General features: G+C 38.1%; 1 protein-coding gene across 21 annotated transcripts in view; it reads left to right on the top strand.

The window, feature by feature from the left end:
- IFT25 (intraflagellar transport 25) overlaps positions 1-25845 on the top strand; it is a 41383-nt gene extending 15538 nt beyond the window's left edge. For 17 of the 21 annotated variants that reach the window (XM_082359514.1, XM_082359519.1, XM_082359523.1 and 14 more), the window contains 5 exons: positions 502-614; positions 12635-12741; positions 14357-14425; positions 17287-17330; positions 18538-19421. In XM_082359514.1, coding sequence (XP_082215640.1) covers positions 517-614; positions 12635-12741; positions 14357-14425; positions 17287-17330; positions 18538-18708 — 489 coding nt within the window. In that variant the 5' untranslated portion in view covers positions 502-516 and the 3' untranslated portion in view covers positions 18709-19421. The other 4 variants (XM_082359521.1, XM_082359516.1, XM_082359515.1 and 1 more) reach the window with 3 other exon arrangements.
- Positions 25846-27513: the final 1668 nt, after the last annotated feature.

A 27513-nucleotide genomic window follows, 5' to 3' on the forward strand; every position in this document is an offset into this window, starting at 1 on the left:
CAAAAAAAAAAATACCGATTGTAAAGTATTATTTAAGATTTAAATAATATTGCTTGCCATTTCAGTTGATAAGTGTATGGATAAATAGTTATAAAGTGTCTGTTTTTATACTCTTCATTTTTTAAAATTTCTGAATTATAACTATATAAACACTTTTTAAAAACTTACCTACTAAGTCGTGTCACTCTAGCGTATTAACTGTTTCCATATAATTATTGAGGGTTTTTAATTTTAGAAACAGAAAAATTATGTTGGTGTCAGGAACTTCTTTTGTGGAGTAGAGTAGTGTAAATACTCATATCTCACAGATTATCCCTGGGAGAGGTCAGAAGTTTACATAAGTAAATAAACATGTTAAGAGTCCCTCCCACTTGTTGAATAACTTGGTTGGTAAGCTTTGTGCTAGGCAACAGGCTTTCTCTCTCTTCCTTGGCTCAGATAAAATTCAGAGAATAAAAAGGTTGCTTTTGTTGTTATTGTTTTGTTTTGTTTTCCTTGCAGGTTAAACACTTTAAGATGAGAAACATTGATGTTTGTTTGAGCTCTGAAGGGACTGAAGTGATTTTAGCTACATCAAGTGATGAAAAACACCCACCTGAAAATATAATTGATGGGTAAGAGTTACGTTCTTTCTTCCTTAAAGTCTTAATATTAGTTAGGTCAGTGAACCCCCTGAGTACTGAGATTATGTGTTTTACAACAACTAGCACTGTTAAACATAGTTTAATAAATGTCTGGTGAACTAAATTACCTGACTACCCACTTTAGTACCATCCCTGGAGCTAATTCAGTTGTGTATATTTAGGGTCTTGATCCTTTTTTTTTTTTTAATTTCTTTATTTAATTTATTTATTTTTGGCCGTGTTGGGTCTTCATTGCTGCGCGCAGGCTTTCTCTAGTTGTGACGAGCGGGGGCTACTCTTAGTTGCGGTGCATGGGCTTCTCATTGCGGTGGCTTCTCTCATTGCGGAGAATGGGCTCTAGGTGTGTGGGCTTCAGTAGTTGTGGCACGCGGGTTCAGTAGTTGTGGTTGTGGGCTCTAGAGCACAGGCTCAGTAGCTGTGGTGCACGGGCTTAGTTGCTCCGCGGCATGTGGGATCTTCCCGGACCAGGGCTTGAGCCCATGTCCTCTGCATTGGCAGGCGGATTCTTAACCACTGTGCCACCAGGGAAGTCCCTGATCCTTTTCTTTATAATTCCTAAACTGAACTTTTTATAAAAATAGTTTTTAAAGATGTGGTCTAACAAGGCAAAACTTCAAACAACAGCTACCTCATTTTATGGAAGTATACATTTTAATATCTGGTTATGGTTTTATTCCAAGTTTTTCTTGGTAAATAGGAATATAAATAGTGTGACTTACTATCTACCGCCTATTTTCTTTCTGGTCTAAGCAACATCTTTGCTGAACTGAATGCTTCACTTCTTGCTACCCACCTGCGTTGTTTGGTTCTCAGCTTCTTGATATCATTCCAGTTACTGCTCTTCACTGTGCTAGAGCTTATTCTAGGTAGAGATAGATATCATTCTCAGACTTCTAAATTCCAGGAAAAAAGTAGTTAATGGAAGAACTTCCTTTTTTAAAAAATTGAGGTATATGGGACTTCCCTGGTGGTTTAGTTGTTAAGACTCTACACTTCCATTACAGGGGGTGCGGGTTCAATCCCCGGTTGGGGAAGTAAGTTCCCGCATGCCACAGCCAAAAAATTTTTTAAAAAATTGAAGTATAGTTGCTTTATAATATTATGTAAGTTTCAGGTGTACAGTGTAGCAATACACAATTTTTAAAGGTTATACTCCGTTTATAGTTATTATAAAATATTGGCTATAATTCCTGTGTTGTACAGTATATCCTTGTAGCTTAATTATTTTATACATAGTAGTCTGTACCTCTTAGTCCCCCAGCCCTATCTTGCCCCTCCCCACTTCCCTCTCCCCACTAGTTTGTTCCCTTTATCTGTAAGTCTCTTTCTTTTTTGTTACATTCACTTGTTTGTTTTATTTTTTAGATTCTGCATATAAGTGGTATACAGTATTTGTCTTTCTCTGTCTGACTTAATTCATTAGCAAATACCCTCCAAGTCCATCCAAGAAAAACTCCTTTTTTAATAGTTCTGGCAATTTTATTACCCTCTTGAGTTCTCTTTCTTGGTATTTGTACAGTGATCTGAGTTTGACTCATGGGATCATATAATTTTAGAGCTGGAAGGACTTATGAGTTCATCTTATCGAAACCTTTCATTTAAACTTGTGGTAAGAGAGGTCTAAAGAGGTCGGGTACTTGTTTTAACTACTGAAGGCAGAGCCAGTTATAACATAGATCTCGTGGCTCTTTGTGTTCTATTGTGAGGTCCATGTATCTGTATAAAATTCTAGTAATTGGACCTGTTCCTTTAAACCCAGTTGTTACCTCCTCTCTGACTGACATCTGTCCCTTTCCCTCAGGTAGGATAGTTTCCCTTTTTGGTGGGCTCCAGTAGAATTTGATATATACCTCTATTATCTTATTTATTCCTTTATTATATAATTGTTTATTTTTAATGTATGTCTCCCCTCTCAACTGGAAGTTTCTAGAAGTCAGAGACTATGACTTCATCTTTGACTCCACAGTGTCTTAAAATATTTGTGGAGTAGCTTGTGAATTAGACCATCAAAGATTAGTCATACATACACTCACACGTATACACATATACATACACACATACTTACATATATGCATCTGTTAATATATATTTGCATAGGGCTTTATAGTTTTATAGATGTTATGTCATTAGACCCTCACAGTAAGCTTGGGGAGTAAGAGGCCAAAAAAAAAAGTATTTTCAACCTCATTATAAAGGCGGCGAAAAAAATGATCAGAGGTAAAATGACTTACTCAAAATCATACAGATAAGCAAGTATCAGAATCAAAACTAACACTCATGTCTTCTAACTCCCAGTTTCTAAAACTTAAGGTTTGAATAAAAAACTTAATATATGTGCTTCTTAATCCTTCTTAGTTTTTTATTTTCTGAAATTCAGGTAATAGATATTTATCTCACTCTGCCTTAGAGTAGAGATATAAATGTAGGAACTGCTATGAGGATCACAGACCTATAGAGATTTACCTTAAATCATTTGCCAGAAATAGAGATCTTTCCAAAAATACTCCTTGTCTTTGATTGGAGATAAATCAAATTTTCAAGGCAAGATCAATTTACCTTACACCCTTTTGGTGACCTTTCTTTCAAGGGAATATGTTTATAGATCATTAAAATTGGTTGTTATATGTAACATAATATTTTAGACTTTATCAGTCCATACTAATGAATAAGTACATAATATTTTTTAGATTAGACAAAGACCCTTAATACAGAAAACTATATGGAGTAAAGTAGTTACTGACCCGATAACTGAACAGAGCACGTCAGAGACTTTTAATTCATATGCATTTCCAACAAATACAATTAGATTTTATATAGTAGATAGTAAAATTTATTCTCTGCTCATAAGTTGATTTATCTAAATGGAAGTAACAATAGAATTATTTGGAGAAAACAGTGCTATAAATTTGCCCCTAATGGATAGTGCTCCCAATTCTCAATTTCCTCAGAAATAGAGTTTTAAAAAGTGATTATATTTCTACTTCCTCTTTTTTTTTTTTTTTTTTAAATTATTTATTTATTTATTTATGGCTGTGTTGGGTCTTCGTTTCTGTGCGAGGGCTTTCTCCAGTTGCGGCAAGTGGGGGCCACTCTTCATCGCGGTGCGCGGGCCTCTCACTGTCGTGGCCTCTCTTTTTGCGGAGCACAGGCTCCAGATGCGCAGGCTCAGTAGCTGTGGCTCACGGGCCCAGTTGCTCCGCGGTATGTGGGATCTACCCAGACCAGGGCTCGAACCCGTGTCCCCTGCATTAGCAGGCAGACTCTCAGCCACTGCGCCACCAGGGAAGCCCTCTACTTCCTCTTGACTCTACTTTTGACCCCTGGTGTTTAACATGTCAATGAAAAAGGAGAAAAATTCTACACAAGAAAAATAATGAGTTAGAAAAAGTAGAAGAGAGAAAGAATTGGTTCCTTTGGCATAATGTAAAAGAATGAGAGATTCACAGTTAAAATTCCTGGGTAAGTGAACTATGTGTGTTACTTTGGGCTAAGAATATATGTGTTATTCTTTGAGCCTCAGTTTCCTGATCTGAAAAATGGGAATAATACCACCTTCCCTGACTACCTCAGAGTTGTGAAAAAATTACATGACTTTTTTTATTATCACATGAGATGATAGATGTTGAACAGTCAATGGCTATAAGGCCTTGTTTTAAAGGAAACTACTATTTTGATGACTTCATATTACTTAATTACAGGAATTCAGTTATATGTTATTTTAAAATCCAAGTGCATCTCTACATATCTTTATGTCATTGCATTGATCATGTTCATTAAAAGCACCCAAGAAAAAACATAGGGCAAGTAAAAATTGTTTAATTTATTTAAATAAATAAAATTTTAAACCATATAAATATAAATAAAAAGAAATTATGAAATAGCAAGCATAGTATAAAAAAAATCAAGAATTGTGAGTTAGAGACCTGGATTCTGTTTTTTTCTTTTTTTTGTAACACCTTTATTGACATATTATTCTCATACCATAAAATTCAACCATTTAAGATATACAATTCAGTGGCTTCCAGCATATTCAGAGTTATACAGCCATCTGCACAATCCATTTCAGCACCCCAAAAAGAAACCTCACACACTTTCATTGTCATCCCCTATCCCCATGAGCCCTAGACAACCACAGATCTACTTTCTGTCCCTATAGATTTGCTTATCCAGACATTTCATATCAATGGAATAATATATATGTTGTCTTTGGACTGCCTTCTTTCACTTACATGTTTTCAAGGCTCATCCATGTTGTAGCATGTATCAGTGCTTCATTCATTTTTATTGCCAAATAATTCCATTGTATGTATATGGAAAATTTTATTTACCCATTCATCAGTTGATAGATATCAGAATTGTTTCTACTTTTTGGCTGAATTTTCCCCAGTTTTATTAAAGAATACCAGCTTACAGATCCTAGGAACTCAGCAAACCCCCAGCAGGATGAATAAGAGACCACATCATAGCCAAACCGCTGAAAAACAAAGATAGAGAAAAATTTTAAACAACTGGAGCAAAAAAATACATTACATACAGGAGTACAGTGGTACCAGTGACAGCCAACTTTGCATCACAAGCAGTGGAATTCAGGTGACAATGGAACCGTATCTTTAAAATGCTGGGGGAAAAAGAGAAACAAACAAATAAGAAAATTGTCAACCCAGAATTCTGTGTCTAGTTAAAATATCACTAAAAAATATAGGATATAAGAAAGACTTTTCACTTACCACAAACAGACTTGCATCACAGGAAATGCTAAAGAAAGTTCTGCAGGTTGAAATGATAAAATACTAGATGGAAATTCAAACATTCAGGAAGAAAGTGAGTGCATTGGAAATGGTAAATATTTCAGTAAATATAAAAGACTATCTTTTCTTTTAATATTTTTGAAAGGCAACTAACCACTTAATGGGAAAAAACATTTTGTATTGTGGGATTCATTATATATGTGTGTATAAAATATATTAAAACAGTGGCACAAAAGTGGAGTTCAGTGCAAATTGACTGTCATGAGGTTTGATAACCTTGAGAGCAGACACTAAAAATAAGAGGTATAGTTAAATAACTCATAAAGGAATTAAGCAGCATTAAAACTTTTTTTGATTCACTCAAAAATAGATAGGAAAGGAGGGAATTACCTGGTGGTCCAGTGGGTAAGACCCCATGCTCCCAATGCAGTGGGCATGGGTTCGATCCCTGGTTGGGGAACTAGATCCCGCATGTGTGCTGCAACCAAGAGTTCACATGCCACAACAAAAAATTCTGCATGCCGCACCTAAGAAGTCTGCATGTTGCAACTATAAGCCCACGTGCTGCAACTAAGAGCCGGCACAGCCAAAATAAATAAATAAATTTTTTAAAAAAAAAGTAGGTAGGAAAGGAGAAATGGTACAAGAAAAAATAGATGGGAGGGACAAATAAAAAATGAATAGCAAGACTTAAACCCAACCGTATCAATAATTATATTAAATGCCAGTATTCTAAACACTTCAATTAAATGGCAGAGAGGGTTATACTGGGTAAAAATGAAAGACCCAAGTATATGGTGTCTGCAAGAGATGTACTTTAAATATAAAGTCATGAATATGTTGAAAATAAAAGGATGAAAAAGATGCACCCTATCAATAGTAAGCATGGGAAAGTGGCTGTGGCTATAGTCATATCAGACAAAGTAAAATATAAGATAAGGAGTATTTCCAGATATAAAGGGGACATTTTATAATGTTAAAATATCAATTCTTCAGGAAGAAATAACAATCTAAATGTACATTGACCTCATAATTGATATTAAAAATACATAAAGCAAAAACTGACAGATGGGAACTTCCCTGGTGGTCCAGTGTCTAAGACTCCACCCTCCCAGTGCAGGGGGCCTGGGTTCGATCCCTCGTCAGGGAACTAGATCCCACATACTGCAACTAAGAGTTCACATGCCACAACTAAAAATCCCATATGCCGCAACTAAGATCCTGCATGCCGCAACTAAAGATCCCGCATGCCGCAACTAAAGATCCTGCATGCTGGGCTTCCCTGGTGGCACAGTGGTTGAGAATCTGCCTGCCAATGCAGGGGACACGGGTTCGAGCCCTGGTCTGGGAAGATCCCACATGCCACGGAGCAACTAGGCCCGTGAGCCACAACTACTGAGCCTGCGCGTCTGGAGCCTGTGCTCCGCAACAAGAGGGGCCACGATAGCGAGAGGCCTGCGCACCGTGATGAAGAGTGGCCCCCGCTTGCCGCAACTAGAGAAAGCCCTCGCACAGAAACAAAGACCCAACACAGCCAAAAATAAAAAATATAAAAAATAAATAAATTAAAAAAAAAAAAAAAAAAAAAAGATCCTGCATGCTGCAACTAAAGATCCCGCATGCCACAACTAAAGATTCTGCGTGCCGCAACTAAAAGATCCCGCATGCCACAACTAACGGTCCTGCATGCCGCAACAAAGACCTGACACAGCCAAATAAATAAATAAATACATAAATATTCTGACTTCCCTGGTGGCACAGTGGTTAAGAATCCACCTGCCAATGCAGGGGACATGGGTTCAATCCCTGGTCCAGGAAGATCCCACATGCTGCAGAGCTACTGAGCCTGCATGCCACCACTACTGCACTACTGAGCCCACGCACCGCAACTACTGAAGCCTGTGTGCCCTAGAGACCGTGCGCCACAACTACTGAGCCCACGTGCTGCAACTACTGAAGCCCATGCGTCTAGAGCCCACGCAGTGCAACAAGAGAAGCCACTGCAATGAGAAGCCCACGCACCACAATGAAGAGTAGACCCTGCTTGCCGCAACTAGAGAAAGCCCGCATGCAGCAACGAAGACACAACACAGCCAAAAAAAAAAAAAAAGAATGTTTTAAAACCAGTAATTAAATTTCTCCCTTAGGAAGCTAGATAACAAAGAACAAATTATACCAAAAGAAAGTAGAGGACAATAAATAACAAAGGTAAGAGCAGAAATCAATGAAATAGAAAATAGACAAATAGAAAAAATTATCAAAGCCAAAAGTTGACTATGTGAGAAAAAATAGTACCAATCTTTCAGAAACCCTTTCAGAAATAGAGGGAAACATTTCCCAGATTGTTTTATGAGAACAGCGTAACCCTGATACCAAAACCTGACAAAGACATTACAAGAAAGGACAATTACGGAACAGTATTCTTTGTAAACATAGACACAAAAAACCTTATAAATTGAATTCAGCTAATGGAGTTTATCATAAGAATGCAAGATTGGCATATTCACCACATCACAGGCATACAGATTGAGTGTAATTTACCATATTGCCAGAACAAGGGAGAAAAAAAATCATATGATCATTCCAAAAAATCATTTGACAAAATTCAGCATCCATTCATGATAACAACTCTCAAAAAATTAAAAAGAGAAGGGAATTTTCTCAGTTTGATAAAGGCATCTACTAAAAATTTTCAGCGTAATAGTGAAATAAATGCTTTCCCAATAGAACAAATGAGTATATATAACAAAACAGAAACAGACTCACAGATATAGAAAACAAACTAGTGGCTATCAGTGGGGAGAGGGATGTGGGGAGGGGCAAGATGGGGGTATGAGATTAAGAGATACAAACTACTGCATACAAAATAGATAAGCAGCAAAGGTATATTGTACAGCAGCGGTCCCCAGCCTTTTTGGCACCAGGGACCGGTTTTGTGGAAGACAATTTTTCCACGGACCAGGGGTTGGGGAGGGGGTGGTTCAGGCAGTAACGCAAGCGATGGGGAGCGGCAGGTGAAGCTTCACTCGCTTGACCACCGCTCACCTCCTGCTGGGCGGCCTGGTTCCTAAAAGGCTGCAGACCGGTACTGGTCCGTGGTCCAGGGGTTGGGGACCCCTGTTGTACAACACAGGGAAATATAACCATTATTTTGTAATAACCTTAAATGGAGTATAATCTATAAAAATAGTGAATCACTGTGCTGTACATCTGAAACTAATATAATATTGTAAATCAACTATGTTCGGTTAAAAAAAAATGCTTCCCCCCAGTATTGGAAACAAATCAAGGATGTTTGTTCTCACCATTTCTATTCACTATTGTCCTGGAGGTCTTAAACAATGCAATAAGGCAAGAAAAGATATAGAAGTCATAAAGATTGGAAAGAAAGCAAAGTTATCTTTATTCAGTATAGTATGATATCACTTATTTGTGGAATCTAAAAGATACAACAAACTAATGAATATAACAAAAAATGAAGCAGACTTACAGATCTAGAGAACAAACTAGTGTTTACCAGTGGGGAGAGGAGAGGGGGAAACTATTGGGTTTAAGATAGGCTCAAGGATGTATTGTACAACATGGGGAATACAGCCAATATTTTGTAATAACTGTAAATGCAAAGTAACCTTTAAAATTGTATAAAATTTAAAAAAATTTTTTTAAGAAAATTAGTAGACATATTATAATGACGATAATGATCAAAATGCACCCTTGTGGTATTTCCCTAAAGAGCCTTCCTCTTCCAGATGGCAACAAGGAAAACTAAGTTTTGGAATGAGTCCTCTTTACATATCTTGTAACCAAGTAGCCTTTTGAACTATTCATAATATTTATTTGAGTTTCAGTTTCTCCAGGGGTGTGTGTGTGTGTGTGTGTGTGTGTGTGTGTGTGTGTGTGTGTGTGTAAAGCAAGAGCTATTGGCCACTAAAAAAAAAATTGCCTTTGTTCACAGATTATGTGAATCTACATAACCAACCCTAAGGAATCCGCAAAAAACTGCTAGAGCTAATAAGTAAATTTAGCGAGGTCAATACACAAAAATCAATTGTATTACTATATACTAGTAGGAAACATTTAGGAAATGAAATTTTAAAAAATTCCAATTACATTAGCATTTAAGACATTAAATAGTTAAAAATAAATTTAATAAGACATGCAAGACCTTTACACTCAAAACTATAAAATGTTGCTGAGAGAAATTAAAGAACTAAGTTAATGAAAAGATATACTATATTCATGATTGGAAAACTCAATATTGTTACAGTGGCAGTTTCTCCCTTAAATGACCTATAGATTCAGTAAATCTCAATAAACTTTTACATAGAAATTAGCAAGTTGATTCTGAAATGTGTATGGAAATGCAAACTAATCTTGTCAAACTAATTTTGAAAAGAAGAAATCTTAAATTATCTGATTTCAAGATTTAAAATAAATACACAGTAATCAAAACAGCAAGGCATTTTTGTAAAGATAGATCTATATAGATCAGTGGAACAGACTAGAGAGCCCAGAAATAGACCCACACATATAAAGTCAATTACTTTTTGACAAAAGGCTAAGGATACAGAAACAGATCAATGGAATAAAATGGAGGGGCAGAAGTACATACACCCATAGACAGTCCATTAATTTTAGGAAAAGACACTAAGGTAATTCAATAGGAAAAGGAAAGTTTTGTTTTTTTTTGGCTGCATTGGGTCTCTATTGCTGTGCGCAGGCTTTCTCTAGCTGTGGTGAGCAGGGGCTACTTTTCATTGTAGTGCACGGTCTTCGCATTGTGGTGGCTTCTCTTGTTGCGGAGCACGGACTTTAGGTGCATGGGCTTCAGTAGTTGCAGCACATGGGCTCAGTAGTTGTGGCATGTGGGCTCTAGGGTGCACAGGCTTTAATAGTTGTGGTGCGCAGGCTCAGTAGTTGTGGTGCATGGGCTTAGTTGCTCTGCAGCATGTGGGATCTATCTGGACCAGGGATCAAACCCGTGTCCCCTGCATTAGCAGGCAGATTCTTAACCACTGCGGCACCAGGGAAGTCTTTTTAACGTGTGCTGCTGGAACGACTGAATAAACATGTGGATAAAAATAAACCTCAACCCCTACCTCATACTAAACACAAAAATTAATTCAATATGGATAATAGAACTCAATTCAAAGCTAAAATAATTAAGTTTCTAAAAGAAAATCTAAGAAAGTACTTTTGTGACAATGAAGTAGCAAAGATTTCTTAATAAAGACACAGGGTTTCCCTGATGGTGCAGTGGTTAAGAATCCTCCTGCCAATGCAGGGGACATGGGTTCGAGCCCTGGTCCGGGAAGATCCCACATGCCGTGGAGCAACTAAGCCCATGTGCCACAACTGCTGAGCCTGCCCTCTAGAGCCCACGAGCCACAGCTAGTGAGCCCTTGTGCCACAACTACTGAAGCCCACACACCTAGAGCCCATGCTCCACAACAAGAGAAGCCACCTCAGTGAGAAGCCCGCGCACTGCAATGAAGAGTAGCCCCTGCTCGCCGCACCTAGAGAAAGACCATGCACAGCAACGAAGACCCAACGCAGCCAAAAATAAAGAGAGGGAGGGAGGGAGGAAGGAAGGAAGGCAGGTACAAAAATTACTAAGCATAAAAGAAAAGAGTAATAAAACTGGACTTCACCAAAAATAAAACTAATACTCATTGAAAGACACAATTAAGGGCTTCCCTGGTGGCATAGTGGTTGAGAATCCTCCTGCCAATGCAGGGGACACGGGTTTGAGCCCTGGTCCAGGAAGATCCCACATGCTGCAGAGCAACTAAGCCAGTGTGCCACAACTACTGAGCCTGCGCATCTGGAGCCTGTGCTCCGCAACAAGAGAGGCCGCGATTGTGAGAGGCCCACGCACCGCAATGAAGGGTGGCCCCCGCTTGCCACAACTAGAGAAAGCCCTCGCACAGAAACAAAGACCCAACACAGCCAAAAATAAATAAATTAATTAATTAATTTTAAAAAAATAAAAAACAAGCTATAGCATAGTCTATGGTGATAGGAATCAGAGCAGTGGTTGCATAAGGGAGGTTGTTTGGAGGGAAGAGAAGGGAAGTTTCTAGAGTGATGGAAATGTTCTTTATCTTGATTAGGGTATTGGTTACCTTGTGATATTGGTTACATAAGCATATACATTTATCAAAACTTTGAATTGCACACTTAAGAGAAATTCCACTGTAGGTAAATTTTACCTCCAAAAAAGAAAGAAAAACCTTATATAATTAAAATAGAAGTGATTATTTCTGTAGTCAGTACTATATATGTGTGTGTGTGTCTAGGTATATATGTAATTTTACATAGTATATGACCCACATTGAGTGCATGTTTTAATTTTTTTCAACAAACATCTGTTGTGTATCTGCTGTGGGTCAGCCATTGTGATTGTTGCTGGGGATATAAAGGTGACTAAGAGAAAGTGGCTGGACTTAAAGAGGGTGTAGCTGGAGCAATAAAAACACAAGAGAAAAGTGCTAATGTAAAAATGGATGCTGTGTGTGAGGTGAGTGCAAAGGAGGGAGAAAGTTATTGTGATTTGTTGGGGTTGGAGAGATGTGACCAAAAAGTGAATAAACTTTTGCACGGGAAGAAGGGCTTTTTAGGTCAAGAGAACCTCATGGACTAAGGCACAGAGGCATGAGCCTACATGACGTGTTTGCAGAATTTTAATTGGTCCAACGTGACTACAATAATGAGAGATGATATCATGATGGGGGACGATATACTTAATGATGGGACCAGATTGTACAGGGTCATAAAATGCCATACTGAGGAGTTTAGATTCATAGGCAATAAGGGGTCACTGCTTTTACACAAGAGTGACATCAGTTCCATTTTTTAAAAAATATATCTGGTAGTAGTAAAGAATTATTAAAGTTGGGGAGAGATTAGAGGCAGAATGAACAGTTAGAAAGGGGTTGTGGGACTTCCCTGGTGGTCCAGTGGTTAAGACTCTGCGCTCCCAACGCAGGAGGCCCAGGTTCGATCCCTGGTCAGGGAACTAGATCCCGCATGCCACAAATAAAGATCCCATGTGCCACAACTAAGACCCGGTGCAGCCAAATAAATAAATAAATATTAAAAAAAGAAAAAAAAAGAAAGAAAGGGGTTGCAAGAATCCAGTGGTCGTTTATTTTTTTAAATAGTTATTCACTAGAATTTTGTGATTAAACATTTCTAAACATTTGGCTATTCCTTTCTCTTTTTCTTTAAAATTAACAATAGAAATCCAGAAACATTTTGGACTACCACAGGAATGTTTCCCCAAGAGTTCATTATTTGTTTTCACAAACATGTAAGGATTGAAAGGCTTTTAATCCAGAGTTACTTTGGTAAGCATGATATTTTCATTTCACTTCATTTCATTAATTTTCATCATCTTTCAGATTTTCCATAGGCAGAAGGCACATATGTACACTTTTGGCAAAACACTAATTTTTTTTTACCGCATGGAATCCAGTTTTATTGCTGGGGTTGATGGGTGGGGAGTATGGGTTAACTGCCTTGAACACAGTTAGCCTCTCTGAAACTGCAAATTTGAAACCCTTCCAAAGGACATCATAATTTCCATGCAATTTACTACGTGAAAGCCTTTGGCAAAAGACCGTGTTATGAATATAAGAAGCCAGCTTGTCAGAACACTAGGTTTCTTGACATCTTTATTCCAGATTCTTTTGGCTAGGGGTTCTCTGTCAAATTATTTCTGAAAATCTGATAACCCTGATTATTTGCATTTGCTAATTTTGATTCTTCTATTAATAATGGCATTTTCTGAGGGATTTAGGAAGACTATCTCCCACTGGAACATCATCCTAATCCTGTCTTTTGTTTATTTAAGGATAAAGTATGTCAGACAAAATCATGGCAGGAAACAGGATATATCCCAGATGACTCAAATGAAGAGACCTTATTGATGGGACTACTTACAGAATTATGGCCTGGGTTAAGGGAACAAACTAGGGATGGTGAGACACCCAGAAAGTGGCTACAGCAGTAAGCCATTACCTCCCCTGGACCAAGGGAAGGAACTAGTATTGGTGGAGCCCAGTGAGTGCTGGAGCCCATGCATAAGAGCCTGCCCAACAGGAGCTGTAACCATGAACGGACATAACAACTGTCAGACACGGCACTGAAATGGGAAGGGCGCGGAGGAAATACAACCTGATGTCACTTCCCCACTGCTCTTCAATTTCCTTCCAGTGCCTCCAGTTGGCCAAATCCAACCAGTAGTCAGTGGGCAAGTGAGTCCAGGTGAAGCAGTCCCCGGGGTCCTCCCCGCAGGGCACAGAACAGAGAAGGGGAAGAATGGATTTGGGGTGAAGGGAACTGGTTTAGGGGTAAAGGAAAAAAACCAGTGCAGAAGGAAGATGACTGCATTCTGTCTTCTGTCATTAATTGTGAAGGCTCTGGAGTCAGACCTAAAGTCTGAATTCCAGTCTGGCACTTACTAGCTCTATATCATTGAACATTTCACCTGACTTCTCTAAGTTGCTTGATTTCTTTAAGCCTGTTTCCTCGTCAGTAAAGTAAGTTAATAATACCATTCTCCTAAGAGTGAAGTCAAGAGTCAATGAATATGTCTGACTCATAGTAGTTTCTCCATAAAGTTTTATGATCAAGACCACTAATGGTATTATTTACCAGTGTACAAAAAAAACCCCCGAAAACTAGATGATTCCAAATGCAGAAAGACCCTACTAGCTTTGTGTTGTATTCTTGCAAACACTTGTAAGATTACAGTTACACAGTCTGGATTTTACCATAGGGACTTATGGAAAAAACAGAGTGAGTGAGTGATTTTCAGAACATGTTGTTCCTGATCGCAGTACTTTGTGCAGTCCCACCAACGCCTGACGGTCTCAGACAAAGGAAAAAAAGCAATATAGGGACAGCAACATAGAATTAGGTAGATAATTAACACTTTATTTTGTTTATTTACAATGTCAGTGCGGACCTTGAGGATTGAAAAGAGCACTTCTAAAGAGCCAGTTGATTTTGAGCAGTGGATTGAAAGAGGTATGTGCTGTTTCGCCAATGTGGTTCTGATCATGAGGAAGTAGAGAATTGTCCTTTACTCTGTATTTCCAACTGGGCTGCATTTTGGTGAATAAACATGACTTGAATGATTCTTGTGACATATTTAGAGCCTAGAAAACCCAGGTTTGAATACAAAGATACTTCTTCACTTACTGGTTATGTAATTGTTAACATGTTACTTAATTTTTCTGAGTTTCAGTATCCTTATCTGAAAAAATGGAGATGATACCTACTATTTAAAGTTTTTGAGAACACAGTGTCTGGCATATGGTAGACAAACATAAATATTAGTTTTTCATCTTTCCGTCCTTCCTGATTAATGGTACTATTTAAATATCATCAACAGAATTGGTAGCCTCTAGTTAAAAACAGCATATTGCCTTCATATGTCTATCTCTGTTCCTTCCCAAAATACCATGAAAATAATAATGAAGGAATAAAAAGAGGCATAAACCTACAAGGGCAAAAAATAAAAACAAACAAAAAGCCAAGAAACCAAAACAGATGTGAGAGATCAATATATATTATGGAAGAGAGGAAGCAGATGAAGGAGTAGTAACTTCTGTAGCAGAATAGAGTATAACCTAAGTACCTGCCGAGGAGAATATCAACTGAGAAGCAAACCAGTTTATCCAACAGAATCCCAGAAAGGTCTAGAACTTGAAGGCAAAGTTACCATGGAAAGTGTGAGTGAGGCATGGTCCAGAAAACAAAGGTGATTAGTTGAACATCTATATACAAAGTATATATATGTATATATATATTAAAAAGGATCCTAGGTACCTTCTCCTACCCTATAAAGCTAGTGACCAGTCTTTCCTCCCACAAACCACCCCCAAGAGGTGACTAGGAACATTGAATGTTGAGGCTCAGGACTCAGGGAGACCAGGCATAGTAAAGAGAGTGAGTGAGACACAGAGTGGAAAACAAGGGATTTAAGTGGAAGCCTACATATTGAGTGGTGGGAACTCCAGCCTCCTTCCTGTGCTCTGTTCAGCAACCAGGAATATAGCCCCAGCCAGATTGGAGGATTCATCTTTGGAGAAACTGAATGGTCCCAGAAGATCTATGGATACTGACACAGGCTAGCTCATTCCTGGTTACCCTATCAAAGTCCAGTAGTCAATGAGTCTGGCTCATGCACATTTTTCAAATGATCTATTCGTGAGTAACAGAAGCCAAAAATCACCAGACTTACGATGAAGGCCTTAAAACCTCAATATAATGAAGCCTTTAGCTCTAATTCCAATCTATAGGAAAAGGGGATAGAGAACAAATTAAATGAAACGACGAGAAGGCAATATGAGAAAATGTGGGACATTTTACAGGACAACTGACCTGGTGTCTTCAATAAGTCAGTGGTGTGGGGAAAAAAATGTGTGTGTGGGAGAGAAAGCAGTTCAAGATTAAAAGAGACTTAATTCTGATTTGAATAAACCGACTATAAAAAGACATTTAGGGGGACAATGGGGAAATTTGAATATGGACTGGGTATTATATTAAAGCATTTTTTTATTGTAATATGATAATGGCATTGTAGTTATATAAGAAAATATTCTTATTTAGAGATAGATAACCAAATATTTAAAGGTAAAATGTCATGATGTCTTAGACTTTCTCTAAAATACTTTAGCAAAAAAAATTAGATAAATCAAGTATGGTGAAATGTTAGTAATTGCAAATTCAAGATTATGGGTATATATAGGAGTTATAGCCTGTCCTTTTTATGTATGTTTGAGATTTTCCAATTTTTCATAATTTAAAAAAATGAAAAGCAAATGAAAGAAGAGGTTATCATTAACTTCTAGTAGAGGAGGAGTTGTCTAAGAAAGAAAATGTGTCACAATTTATTACTTATTTCAGCAGTAAATAATGTTTATATAGATAATAGTATAACCATCAAGTATTGATTTCAAAACTGAGAGGATGGTAGGAGGGAAAATTTGCAGGAGGGGGAGGAAGAGGATATTGGTCCAAGAGACATAAATTTTACCTACCATAATATAAAGTCAGTAAAAAATTGATAAATCAAGAAAAGGAGTATAAAACATAATTCCAGGAAAAACAGCTTAAAGTGTTGAAAACATTTACCTTTAGGGAGCAGGACTGGAGGAAAAGGGGTCAAGCAGGGACTTACTATTTTTCATTACCTCAGAGAAAGGTTAGGAAACAGAAAGAAAGTCATACATAATCTTACTTCCCAGAAACTTCCCTTTTTTGTACTACATGCCTTTTAAAATTATGTACACTATTTTGATACAAACAAAATTAATTTCTAAATAATGTTGACATTATTATATCAATTAAATATTTCATGTTTCCAGAAGAATGTTTGATGTGATTAACTCATGACCAGATAAGTTAATCTGTCCTAAAATTAAACAAGTAAAGGTTTTCTATAGCTGGACACCAGAAAAGATCAATTCATGTGTGGCGTAACTCAGCATCACAGTGAAAATTCATTGTGAGAAGCTGAGCCCTAGTCAGTACACATGAGAATGGTAAGATGGCTCCTTTCAAGCCTGCAATTACTCGTAGTAACTTGATCCTTAAAAAGGACTTTCACATTTTATCAATTCTTCACTTTATATTCCTTTACTGTAATTTACATTTACATTTACTTTTATTTATACTCACTAGAGATGTTTTATAGCTCATAGTTTATCTTTCATACCTTTTATATCAAATATCTCTATTTTTATATTGAATTTTAACCCCAAAACACTGGTAAATCTGGTCTGACTATAGTTTACCAGATATCATGTGTTGCTGAATATAAATTTCAATATGTCCTCATGCATTTTGAGCCCTACCTCAATTCTGTTGAATTTGTGTTTTAGATCTGGTACATACAGAGGGGCAGCTTCAAAATGAAGAAATTATAGTAAGTAAATATACTTTGAAGAGATAAACATTATCTTTAGCCAGCACAACGTATTTAAATTTTAAACCTATCTCCATAGTCATAAAGTTAATAAATACCCTCATAATATTATAGGTTCTGTGTCTCATCAACCAATAGAGAAGGTTATTCTCAATAATATATGACAGCATAATAATAATATGACAGCAAGGATAGAACAGAATTCACTTGTTTTTGTTTTATTTTGTTTATTCATTTATTTTGAAGTATGTACTTGCTTTCCTTTCATTTGATTCTGTAGGCCTTATAGAATAGGAATCAAAAAAGGTTGAGGTGCCAAAATCGGATGTTAATTTAAGCATGAAAGGACAAGGGAGATTCAGATAAGGGAACTGGAGCATAGGATCAGCAACAAATAAGCCAAAGAGAGATGAGGTGAAAAGAGAACCAGCATTTTCCAACAACATTCCATTGGGCTTTGCTTGTCAAGTGGAATGAATGCCCGTTGATGAGGAAGCTGCTGCCTCATCAGGAGTTTCTCTGTTCCTGCTAGTTTGTCAGGCCCTGGTTTTAGACAAACACAAAAAGCCAAACAACTGTGAATATGTGTTTTTTAGGTGGTAGTGTTTATTTAACTAAGGTGTCTCTAAATAAGGGTTAAAGAGTACCTTGTCCATTAGGTTTCCTTCTTCACAACTTACTGGCAGCTGCTATGAAATCGGTGTTTCAAATGCTTCTGTAGGAGTTTTTGAATCCTGTTAATTATCTTCTCTACCACCTAAGTGTGCCCAATGACTGGGGAGGCCGGTGGGGAGCAGAAAAATGATTAATTAGACTGAATTGTACCTTCCTATTTTTCTCCATATTTATTAATGGGTTATGGTTAGTAAGCCTCTGCTGAGTATTTTGTTTCAGGACTCACTGTGGATCAGGGAGGGATGCAGCATCATAGAGCATTTGGAGAAAAGTGAGGGGGAATGGAAGGCTGTAAATCACCCAAAGTTTAGTACCCTGTCACAACAGCTTTTACTATACTTATTTTCTTCTAGTTGTTAACCAGATGCATTACATAGTTATAATAGTATGTATGAAAAAATTTGTATCTTTTAAAAATTTAATATTGTATCAAAAGCTTCATAATTATAATTTTAAAATTAAGTGTATGCAGATAGACAGATGTTAACTGATTTCCTTTTTCCTCTCTCTGTCATTATAACTAATACTACAGGGGACATCTTATGCCTGTTCCTGCTACCACAATGTTCACCTTTTTAATTATTTTCTAAAATTAAATTTCAAGGAATGGAATTACTGGGTCCATGGGTATAGACATATTTATAGCTTCTTATATATACTGCCAAATTGCTTTTCAGAGACATTTTTTTACATTTTTATATAAATGTAAAAGTATAGTAATATTCAGCGTAGTGTATTCTGAGGCATCATCCAACAAATGAAATCTCTTAATTATGAAAAATACTTCAGAAAAACACTTTAAAAAAATTAATCAGGGCTTCCCTGGTGGCATAGTGGTTAAGAAGCCACCTGCCAGTGCAGGGGACACAGGTTCGAGCCCTGATCCGGGAAGATCCCACATGCCACGGAGCAACTAAGCCTGTGTGCCACAATTATTGAGCCTGCACTCTAGAGCCCGCGAGCCACAACTACTGAGCCCTTGTGCCACAGCTACTGAAGCCCGTGTGCCTAGAGCCCGTGTTCCGCAACAAGAGAAACCACCGCAATGAGAAGCCTGCGCACTGCAACAAAGAGTAGCCCCCGCTCGCCGCAACTAGAGAAAGCCCATGCGCAGCAACAAAGACCCAAAGCAGCCAAAAATAAATAAATAAAATAAATTAATTAAAAAAAATTAATCAGAATTGTACAGTGCAATTTTTAGCTCCACCTGATGTTCTTCCTCAAACCAAGGCTGATATTTGGCTGCTACATATCAGAATAACTGTACTGTTACATGTGCCTGGCTTCTCTTCTGAACATTATATCTTATAAATCATTATATATTTAGAATATTATTCTTGCATCAAACACTTTCTTCTGCTAACTGCTTGTTTAACAGTTAACTAGAATTCTAAATCATCTGTATTGATTTTTCCCCTACAGGCACGTGATGGCCACGCCACTTACTTGAGATTCATTATTGTATCAGCCTTTGATCATTTTGCATCTGTGCATAGTGTTTCTGCAGAGGGAATAGCAGTCTCAAATCTTTCTTAATAATTATAACAAAATACTCTTGCACTATTTTTTAACAATATATTTATTTAAACATGAAGTTGTTATTATTAAAGGGATTTGTATCAATCTGTTTCAGTTTTTATTTATTTTCTCTTCAACATTTTGTAGGAATTTGGTTCATCAGACAGCAGTGACGGCCACCATGTAGGTCATAAGAAAGCTTTTGCTTCGGTATACAGCTTAATCAAGGACGTGACTATACATGAAAACAACTGGTAATACATTGTGTCCCCACAGCATCTAACATAGTACCCTTCAGATATCACTGCATTAATTTTTAAATTTATTGATTGATTGATGCAAAGGGCTAAGGGAGCAATATGGAAAGTAAACAATGTATGAGTTCAAAAACGAGAAAGTATTTATGGGATGGTTTCTTTGAGCTCATGGAACTTGAACTGGGCCCTGTAGGACAAATCATTTTATTTTTTTCTCTTTGTTTTGATTTCAAGACCTCAGAGAAGAGTTAGGAAACATATAATCTTACTTCCCAGAGACAACCATTATTGATATTATTTGATTTTCTTTATATTTTGGGGAGGTAAGGAACAGGATAGGACAGATTCGGGTGGGGATATAAGACTTCTCTGAATATATCTTATTATACAACTTGAATTTGAAAACATAAATAACTAATATAGCCAAAAGTTAAAATTAAAAAGCAATTCCAAAATGTTGAAAACAAATGCATGAACCTAACTCTATTACAATTGATAAAATAAACCCACAGGAAAAAAATGGCATTAGAATATAGTATTTTATCTATGCAGTCTATGTTAGTTTCTTACAGCTGCTGTAATAAAGTACCACAAACTTGGTAGCTTAAAACAATAGAAATCTGTTCTCTCACAGTTCTGGAGGCTGGAAGTTGGAAATCAAGGTATTGGCAGGGTTTGTTCCTACCAGAGTTCTGAGGGAGAATATGTTCCATGCCTTTCTCTTAGCTTCTGGTGTTTCTGGCAGTCCTTGGCATTCCTTGACTTGTGGCACCATAGCCCCAGTTTCAGCCTCCATCGTCATATGGCATTCTTTCTGTGTTTCTTCACATCATCGTCCCTCAATGCATATTCTGTGTCTTCTCCTCTTCTTATAAGGACACTGTCATATTGAATTAAAGGTGCACCCTACTCCAGTATTATCTCTTCTTAACTAATTACATCTGCAATGACCCTGTTTCCAAGTAAGGTTGCATTCACAGGTACCAGGGGTTAAGATTTCATCATATCTTTTTGAAGATGCAGTTCAAGCCACAACACAGTCTTAGTGAAATTTATATGTGATAGTTAATTTTATGTATCATACTGACTGGGTCACAGTGCCCAGATATTTGTTCAGACATTATTCTGGATGCTTCTGTGTAGGTATCTTTTAGATGACAGTAACATTGGTGGACATTGTGTAAAGCAGACTGCCCTCCATAATGTGGGTGGGCCTCGTCCATCAGTTGAAGACCTTAGTAGAACAAAGACTGACCTCCCCTGGGCAAGAAAGAATTCTGCCAGCAGATGGGCCTTCAGACTTGTATTGCAACATCAGCTCTTCCCTGGGTCACTGACCAACCCTACAAATTTTGGATTTGCCAGCTTTCTTGTTATCACATGATACTTTCTTACCAGTCTCAGCATTCTAAAAAGTAGCAAAAGAGGGACAGCCACAAAGTGCCAACACTTTGAGTCTCTGCTTGTATCATATTTGCTATTGTCCTGTTTCCCAAATCATGTTATATGGCCAAGCCCAGAGTCAGAACAAGAGGGGTCTACCCAAGGGCATGGATGTAAGGAGGTGCGACTAAATTGGGAGTAGGGAGGGAGTGGTGGCCACTACTGCTAGAATCTACTACAATTAAACATGGTGCCTCCTGATATGATGCAATATGAAGCACATAGACCAACCTATGAAGTGCACTTGCCAAAATTACTGAGCCTGAATCAAATCAAATTCTAGAGTTATCTTTCACTTTCAGGAAGTTCAAGAGAGAGAGGAACAAGTAAAATGACACCACAAAGAAGCAAATAGACTTGTAGCCATTAATGCAGCTCACTGAAATGCCCAGATCTGTGCCTTCTCTGCCCATGGTAAGATATACTTCCTGGCCTTCTTTGTTTGGGTAGGGCCATGTGACCAATTCTGGCCAATGAGATGAAGGGTAGTTGAATTCTAGGCTGAGCATTTAATTGCGTTCAAGAGACCCTTCAAAGCTCTTTTCTCTCTCCCACAATGACCAGCAATGATATTCTCCACAGTAACTACTTCATCATTCTAGGTCTGGGAGTGAGACTAGTGATAACAGGTAGCAGAGGTCCCAGTCAATCTGAGGCACACATAGAAGGAGAAATAAAGCTTCATTGTTTTTTTGTTTGTGTGTGTGTTTTGGCCATGTGCGGGATCTTAGTTCCCCAACCAGGGATCAAACCTGGGCCCCCTGCAGTGGAAGTGCAGAGTCCTAACCACTGGACCACTGGGGAATTCCCAAGTCACATATTTTGGAGCTGCTTGTTACCCCGGCATAACCTGGCCTATCCTGGCTGATATACAGACAAATCTAGAATATGGCTTATCCTACAGGACAAGTGACCTGGTTTCTTCAGCAAGTCAGTGGCATGAAAAATGCTAATTAGGGGCTTCCCTGGTAGCGCAGTGGTTGAGAATCTGCCTGCCAATGCAGGGGACACGGGTTCGAGCCCTGGTCTGGGAAGATCCCACATGCCGCAGAGCAACTAAACCCGTGAGCCACAACTACTGAGCCTACGCGTCTGGAGCCTGTGCTCCACAACAAGAGAGGCCGCGATAGAGGCCGGTGCATGGCGATGAAGAGTGGCCCCCGCTTGCCGCAACTAGAGAAAGCCCTTGCACAGAAACGAAGACCCAACACAGCCAAAAATAAATAAATAAATAAATTTATAAATTAAAAAAAAAAAAGAATACCCTGACCTGATTCTATGATATCTACACATTTCTCCTTTAAAAAAAAAAAAAATGCTAATTAATTAAGGAAGGGGATCCACTCTAGATTCAGAGAGATGTAAGAGCCCCCAAAAACACATGCCATGTGTGGATTTTATTTGGTTTCTGATTTGAGCAAACCAACTGAAAAAAAGACATTTTAAAGATAATTGGGGAAATCTGCTTATGGACTGGGTTTTATTGTTCATTTTGCTAAGTGTGATATTGGCATTAAGCTTATCTAAGAAAAGGCCCATATTTTTCAGAGATGCATTTAGAAGTATGTAGGGTAAAATAACATGGTATCTGGGATTTGCTTTAAAATACTTGAATATTTTTTAAAGGAAAAAGTGTTCATTGAAGTAAATATAACAATAAATTGTTGAATCTAGGTTATGGATATATGGGGCTTCATTGTGCTAGTCTTTCTACTTTAATGTATGCTTGAAATTCTTCATAATAGACAAATAACAATAAATGCTACGGAGGAGATCTCTGTGCATGAATCTTTGCCTACCCCTCAGATGATTTTTTTTTTTTTTTTTTGGCCGTGCTGCGGCATGAGGGATATTAGTTCCCCAACCAGGGATTGAACCCACACCCCCTGCAATGGAAGCACAGAGCCTTAACCACTGAACCAGCAAGGAAGTCCCTCAGATGAGTTTTTTAGAAGAGATTCCCAGAAGGGAATTAGTCAAAGTAAGGAACAGTTACAAGGCTTTTGATACTTTCTGATAATTTGCTTAACAAGATTTGTTGCACAAATTTACTTACTCTCAGAAAGGTAAGTTTTAAATAAGTGGAGGAGAGTAGAAAAGGTACTTCAAGAGTAACGTTGGTGCCGTCAAAGATATGAAGGTGAGTACTCTCATAAAATGTATTTAGGGAGTGATGAATACATACGTCTGACTAGGGCAAAGGAGAAGACTAAAACCAGACATTGCAGCCAGATCAGAAAGAGCCTTTAATGCTTTCAGATATTTTCCTGTAATGCTGGAGCCATTTAAGGTTTTTGAAAAGGAAGGGGACTTAGAGCAATTGTGTTCATGTTCAATAAAATCAAACACTGAGGATTTTCCTTTTGCCAACTTCCTAAACCGGAATGTCAGTAATTCTTCGTTTAAGAAACACTGTGTTAATTTGTATGGAAACACAAAAGACCCCGAATAGACAAAGCAATCTTGAGAAAGAAAAACGGAGCTGGAGGAATCAGGCTCCCGGACTTCAGACTATACTACAAAGCTACAGTAATAAAGACAGTATGGTACAGGCACAAAAACAGGAATATAGGTCAATGGAACAGGATAGAAAGCCAAGAGATAAATCCACGCACATATGGTCACCTTATCTTTGATAAAGGAGGCAAGAATATACAGTGGAGAAAAGACAGCCTCTTCAATAAGTGGTGCTGGGAAAACTGGACAGCTACAGGTAAAAGAATGAAATTAGAACACTCCCTAACACCATACACAAAAATAAACTCAAAATGGATTAAAGACCTAAATGTAAGGCCAGACACTAGAAAACTCTTAGAGGAAAACATAGGCAGAACACTCTATGACATAAATCACAGCAAGATCCTTTTTGACCTACCTCCTAGAGAAATGGAAATAAAAACAAACAAATGGGACCTAATGAAACTTAAAAGATTTTGCACAGCAAAGGAAACCATAAACAAGACGAAAAGACAGCCCTCAGAATGGGAGAAAATACTTTCAAACGAAGCAACTGACAAAGGATTAATCTCCAAAATATACAAGCAGCTCATGCAGCTCAATATCAAAAAAACAAACAACCCAATCCAAAAATGGGCAGAAGACCTAAATAGACATTTCTCCAAAGAAGATATCCAGATTGCCAACAAACACATGAAAGCATGCTCAACATCACTAATCATTAGAGAAATGCAGATCAAAACTACAATGAGGTATCGCCTCACACCAGTCAGAATGGCCATCATCCAAAAATCTACAAACAATAAATGCTGGAGAGGGTGTGGAGAAAAAGGAACCCTCTTGCACTGTTGGTGGGAATGTAAATTGATACAGCCACTATGGAGAACAGTATGGAGGTTCCTTAAAAAACTAAAAATAGAACTACCATATGACCCAGCAATCCCACTACTGGGCGTATACCCTGAGAAAACCATAATTCAGAAAGAGTCATGTACCACAATGTTCATTGCAGCTCTATTTACAATGGCCAGGACATGGAAGCAATCTAAGTGTCCATCGACAGATGAATGGATAAAGAAGATGTGGCACATATATACAATGGAATATTACTCAGCCATAAAAAGAAACAAAATTGAGTGATTTGTAGTGAGGTGGATGGACCTAGAGTCTGTCATACAGAGTGAAGTAAGAAAGAGAAAAACAAATGCCGTATGCTAACACATACATATGGAATCTAAAAAAAAAAAAAAAAAAGGTTATGAAGAACCTAGGGGCAGGACAGGAATAAAGATACAGACATAGAGAATGAACTTGAGGACACAGGGACGGGGAAGGGTAAGCTGGGACAAAGTGAGAGAGTGGCATGGACTTATATACACTACCAAATGTAAAATAGCTAGCTAGTGGGAAGCAGCCACATAGCACAGGGGGGTCAACTCAGTGCTCTGTGACCATCTAGAGGGGTGGGATAGGGAGGGTGGGAGGGAGATCGAAGAGGGAGGAGATATGGGGATATCTGTATACATACAGCTGATTCACTTTGTTATACAGCAGAAACTAACACACCATTGTAAAGCAATTATACTCCAATAAAGATGTTAAAAAAAATAAATAACAAAAAGAAAGAAACACTGTGTTAGGCTTACAGATTGCTGGAAGGGATTTCCAGAGGTTATCTGATTGATCTCTTTGGCACAAGCCTAGTAAATTATCTTTAAGTCTTTTTCTCTGTCTCTCTCTTCTGTGAATGCAGAGAAGAAGTTCTCAGTGCAGTGCTTGTAATACCACATTATGATATTTGAAAACAGCATCCTTTCACCTTCATTTTCCTAGGCTTTAAAAACTCATTTTCACTTGATAAAACCACTCTAAGTCTCAAGCAATAGATACAATAATATGTGGCTTTACCTTTTGTTTTTCACTGCTGAACCCATCATCTTTTTAAAGTCTCATTTGTCCCCAGTTGGCTTGCTTCTATCCCCCTCCTTTGGCCTTGTCTCCACCTGCCCACCAACTCCTGACTGCCATTCAGACCTTTGTGTTTTTTGGGGGGTTTTTTAATTTATTTTTTTGGCTGCGTCGGGTCTTAGTTGCGGCATGCGGGATCATTGTTGCGGCGCACAGGCTTCTCTCTAGTTGTGGCATGTGGGTTTTCTCTCTCTAGTTGTGGCATGTGGGTTTTCTCTCTCTAGTTGTGGCACACAGGCTCCAGAGCTAGTGGGCTCTGTAGTTTGAGGCGTGGGGCTCTCTGGCTGAGGCGCGCGAGCTTAGTAGTTGTGGCGCACGGGCTTAGCTGCCCCGCGGCATGTGGGATCTTAGTTCCCTGACCAGGGATCGAACCTGCTTCTCCTGCATTGGAAGGCGGATTCTTTACCACTGGACCACCAGGGAACTCCTGATTCAGACCTTTGAATTTGCTGTTTCCTCTGCCTGGAAAGTTCTTTCCTTAGGTATCTATACAGTTAGCTTCCTCATTTATTTCAGATCCTTACTCAAAATCTTCTTCTCAGTGAGGCCTTCCTCACAAATTACGGAGCCTCCCTACCCTCACCACCAGACTCCCACCCCCAACCCTGCCCCCCTGCCCATGGGTTTAGGCAGCTGAGGTAGCCAGCCTGTATCCTGTGCTTCAAGGGTTCTTGTACCTTATTCCTCTTTTCTCACTACCTCTAAAATTCAACTTAGATTCTTTTTTCGTTAATGATATCCCAAGCACACTATGAAAGAGGGCAGTGCAGCCTCCTTTCAAGCGTGAATATCTTGGGTTGGGGGCTCAAATGAATGAATTGCCCTTGGCTTCCATACCCTTTTAGGGACAGCCCTGCTCATCACTATCTATTTTGTCTTACTTATCCTGTGTATCATGTTTATTGTCTCTCTGCTTCACTAGAATGTAAGTTCCACAGGGCAGGGAGTTTTGTTGCTTTTGATCATGACTGTATCCTCAGGACGTAGAAAAGTGCCTGGCACATAGCAGATTTTCAATAAATATTTGTTGACTAAATGAACTTTGTTCATTTATTTGCATGTCTATATCTCTTTATACTGTAAAATCCTTGAGGTGTTTTTAATAAAGCTAGCTAATAATATATACATGTTTGGATCACTTACTGTGGGCCAGTGCCTGTCACAATGCCTTGCATAAAGTTAACCAATCAGTATTTATTTAAAGGATTGGATAAAAAAGTAAAAATCTAATAACTTTTTAACCATGTACTCAAGCAAGGCAAAGAAATATTATACAGATGAAAATTGTGTCTATCACTTACTTATACAGACTTTTTCAAAAAGCACTGTGCTGTGAGTTATATCTCAAGAATGCCTCTCTGTGTGAGGCATCTTTTGGGACCTTCCCCTTCTAGGTGATATTCCAACAGCCCTTTGTAGCTTGACCCCGGTAACAAACCTTCTAAAAACTAATATGTGGCAGAGTGCATCAAAGTTTTAAACATGTGTACAGCCTTTGACACAGAAATTCCATTTCTAGGAATCTATTCTAATAAACTAATCAGATAAGTGACAAATGGACAAAGATGTCTAGCAATGCTGTTTATAAAATGGGAATCTGGAGACGACTCTGCATCCATACATTAGTAAGTATGATATATACAGACATCATATATCATATTTTATAATGGGATATAAATCATATATAAATATAGAATGGTTACTTCTGGTTAAAGATGGTAAAGGGATTTTTACTCCACCCTCTTCCTCAAAAGTCATTCACAACAAAAAAGATTATAAAGAGGAAGAAAAAAGTTTTCTCTTCAAGGAAGTAGTTACAACCTCTAACTGGGAAGCATACTCACTAAGTACTGTGAAATCAGGAT

The sequence above is a fragment of the Balaenoptera borealis genome, assembly GCF_965194805.1.
Source record: "Balaenoptera borealis genome assembly, chromosome: 1".
Taxonomy (NCBI): Eukaryota; Metazoa; Chordata; class Mammalia; order Artiodactyla; family Balaenopteridae; genus Balaenoptera; species Balaenoptera borealis.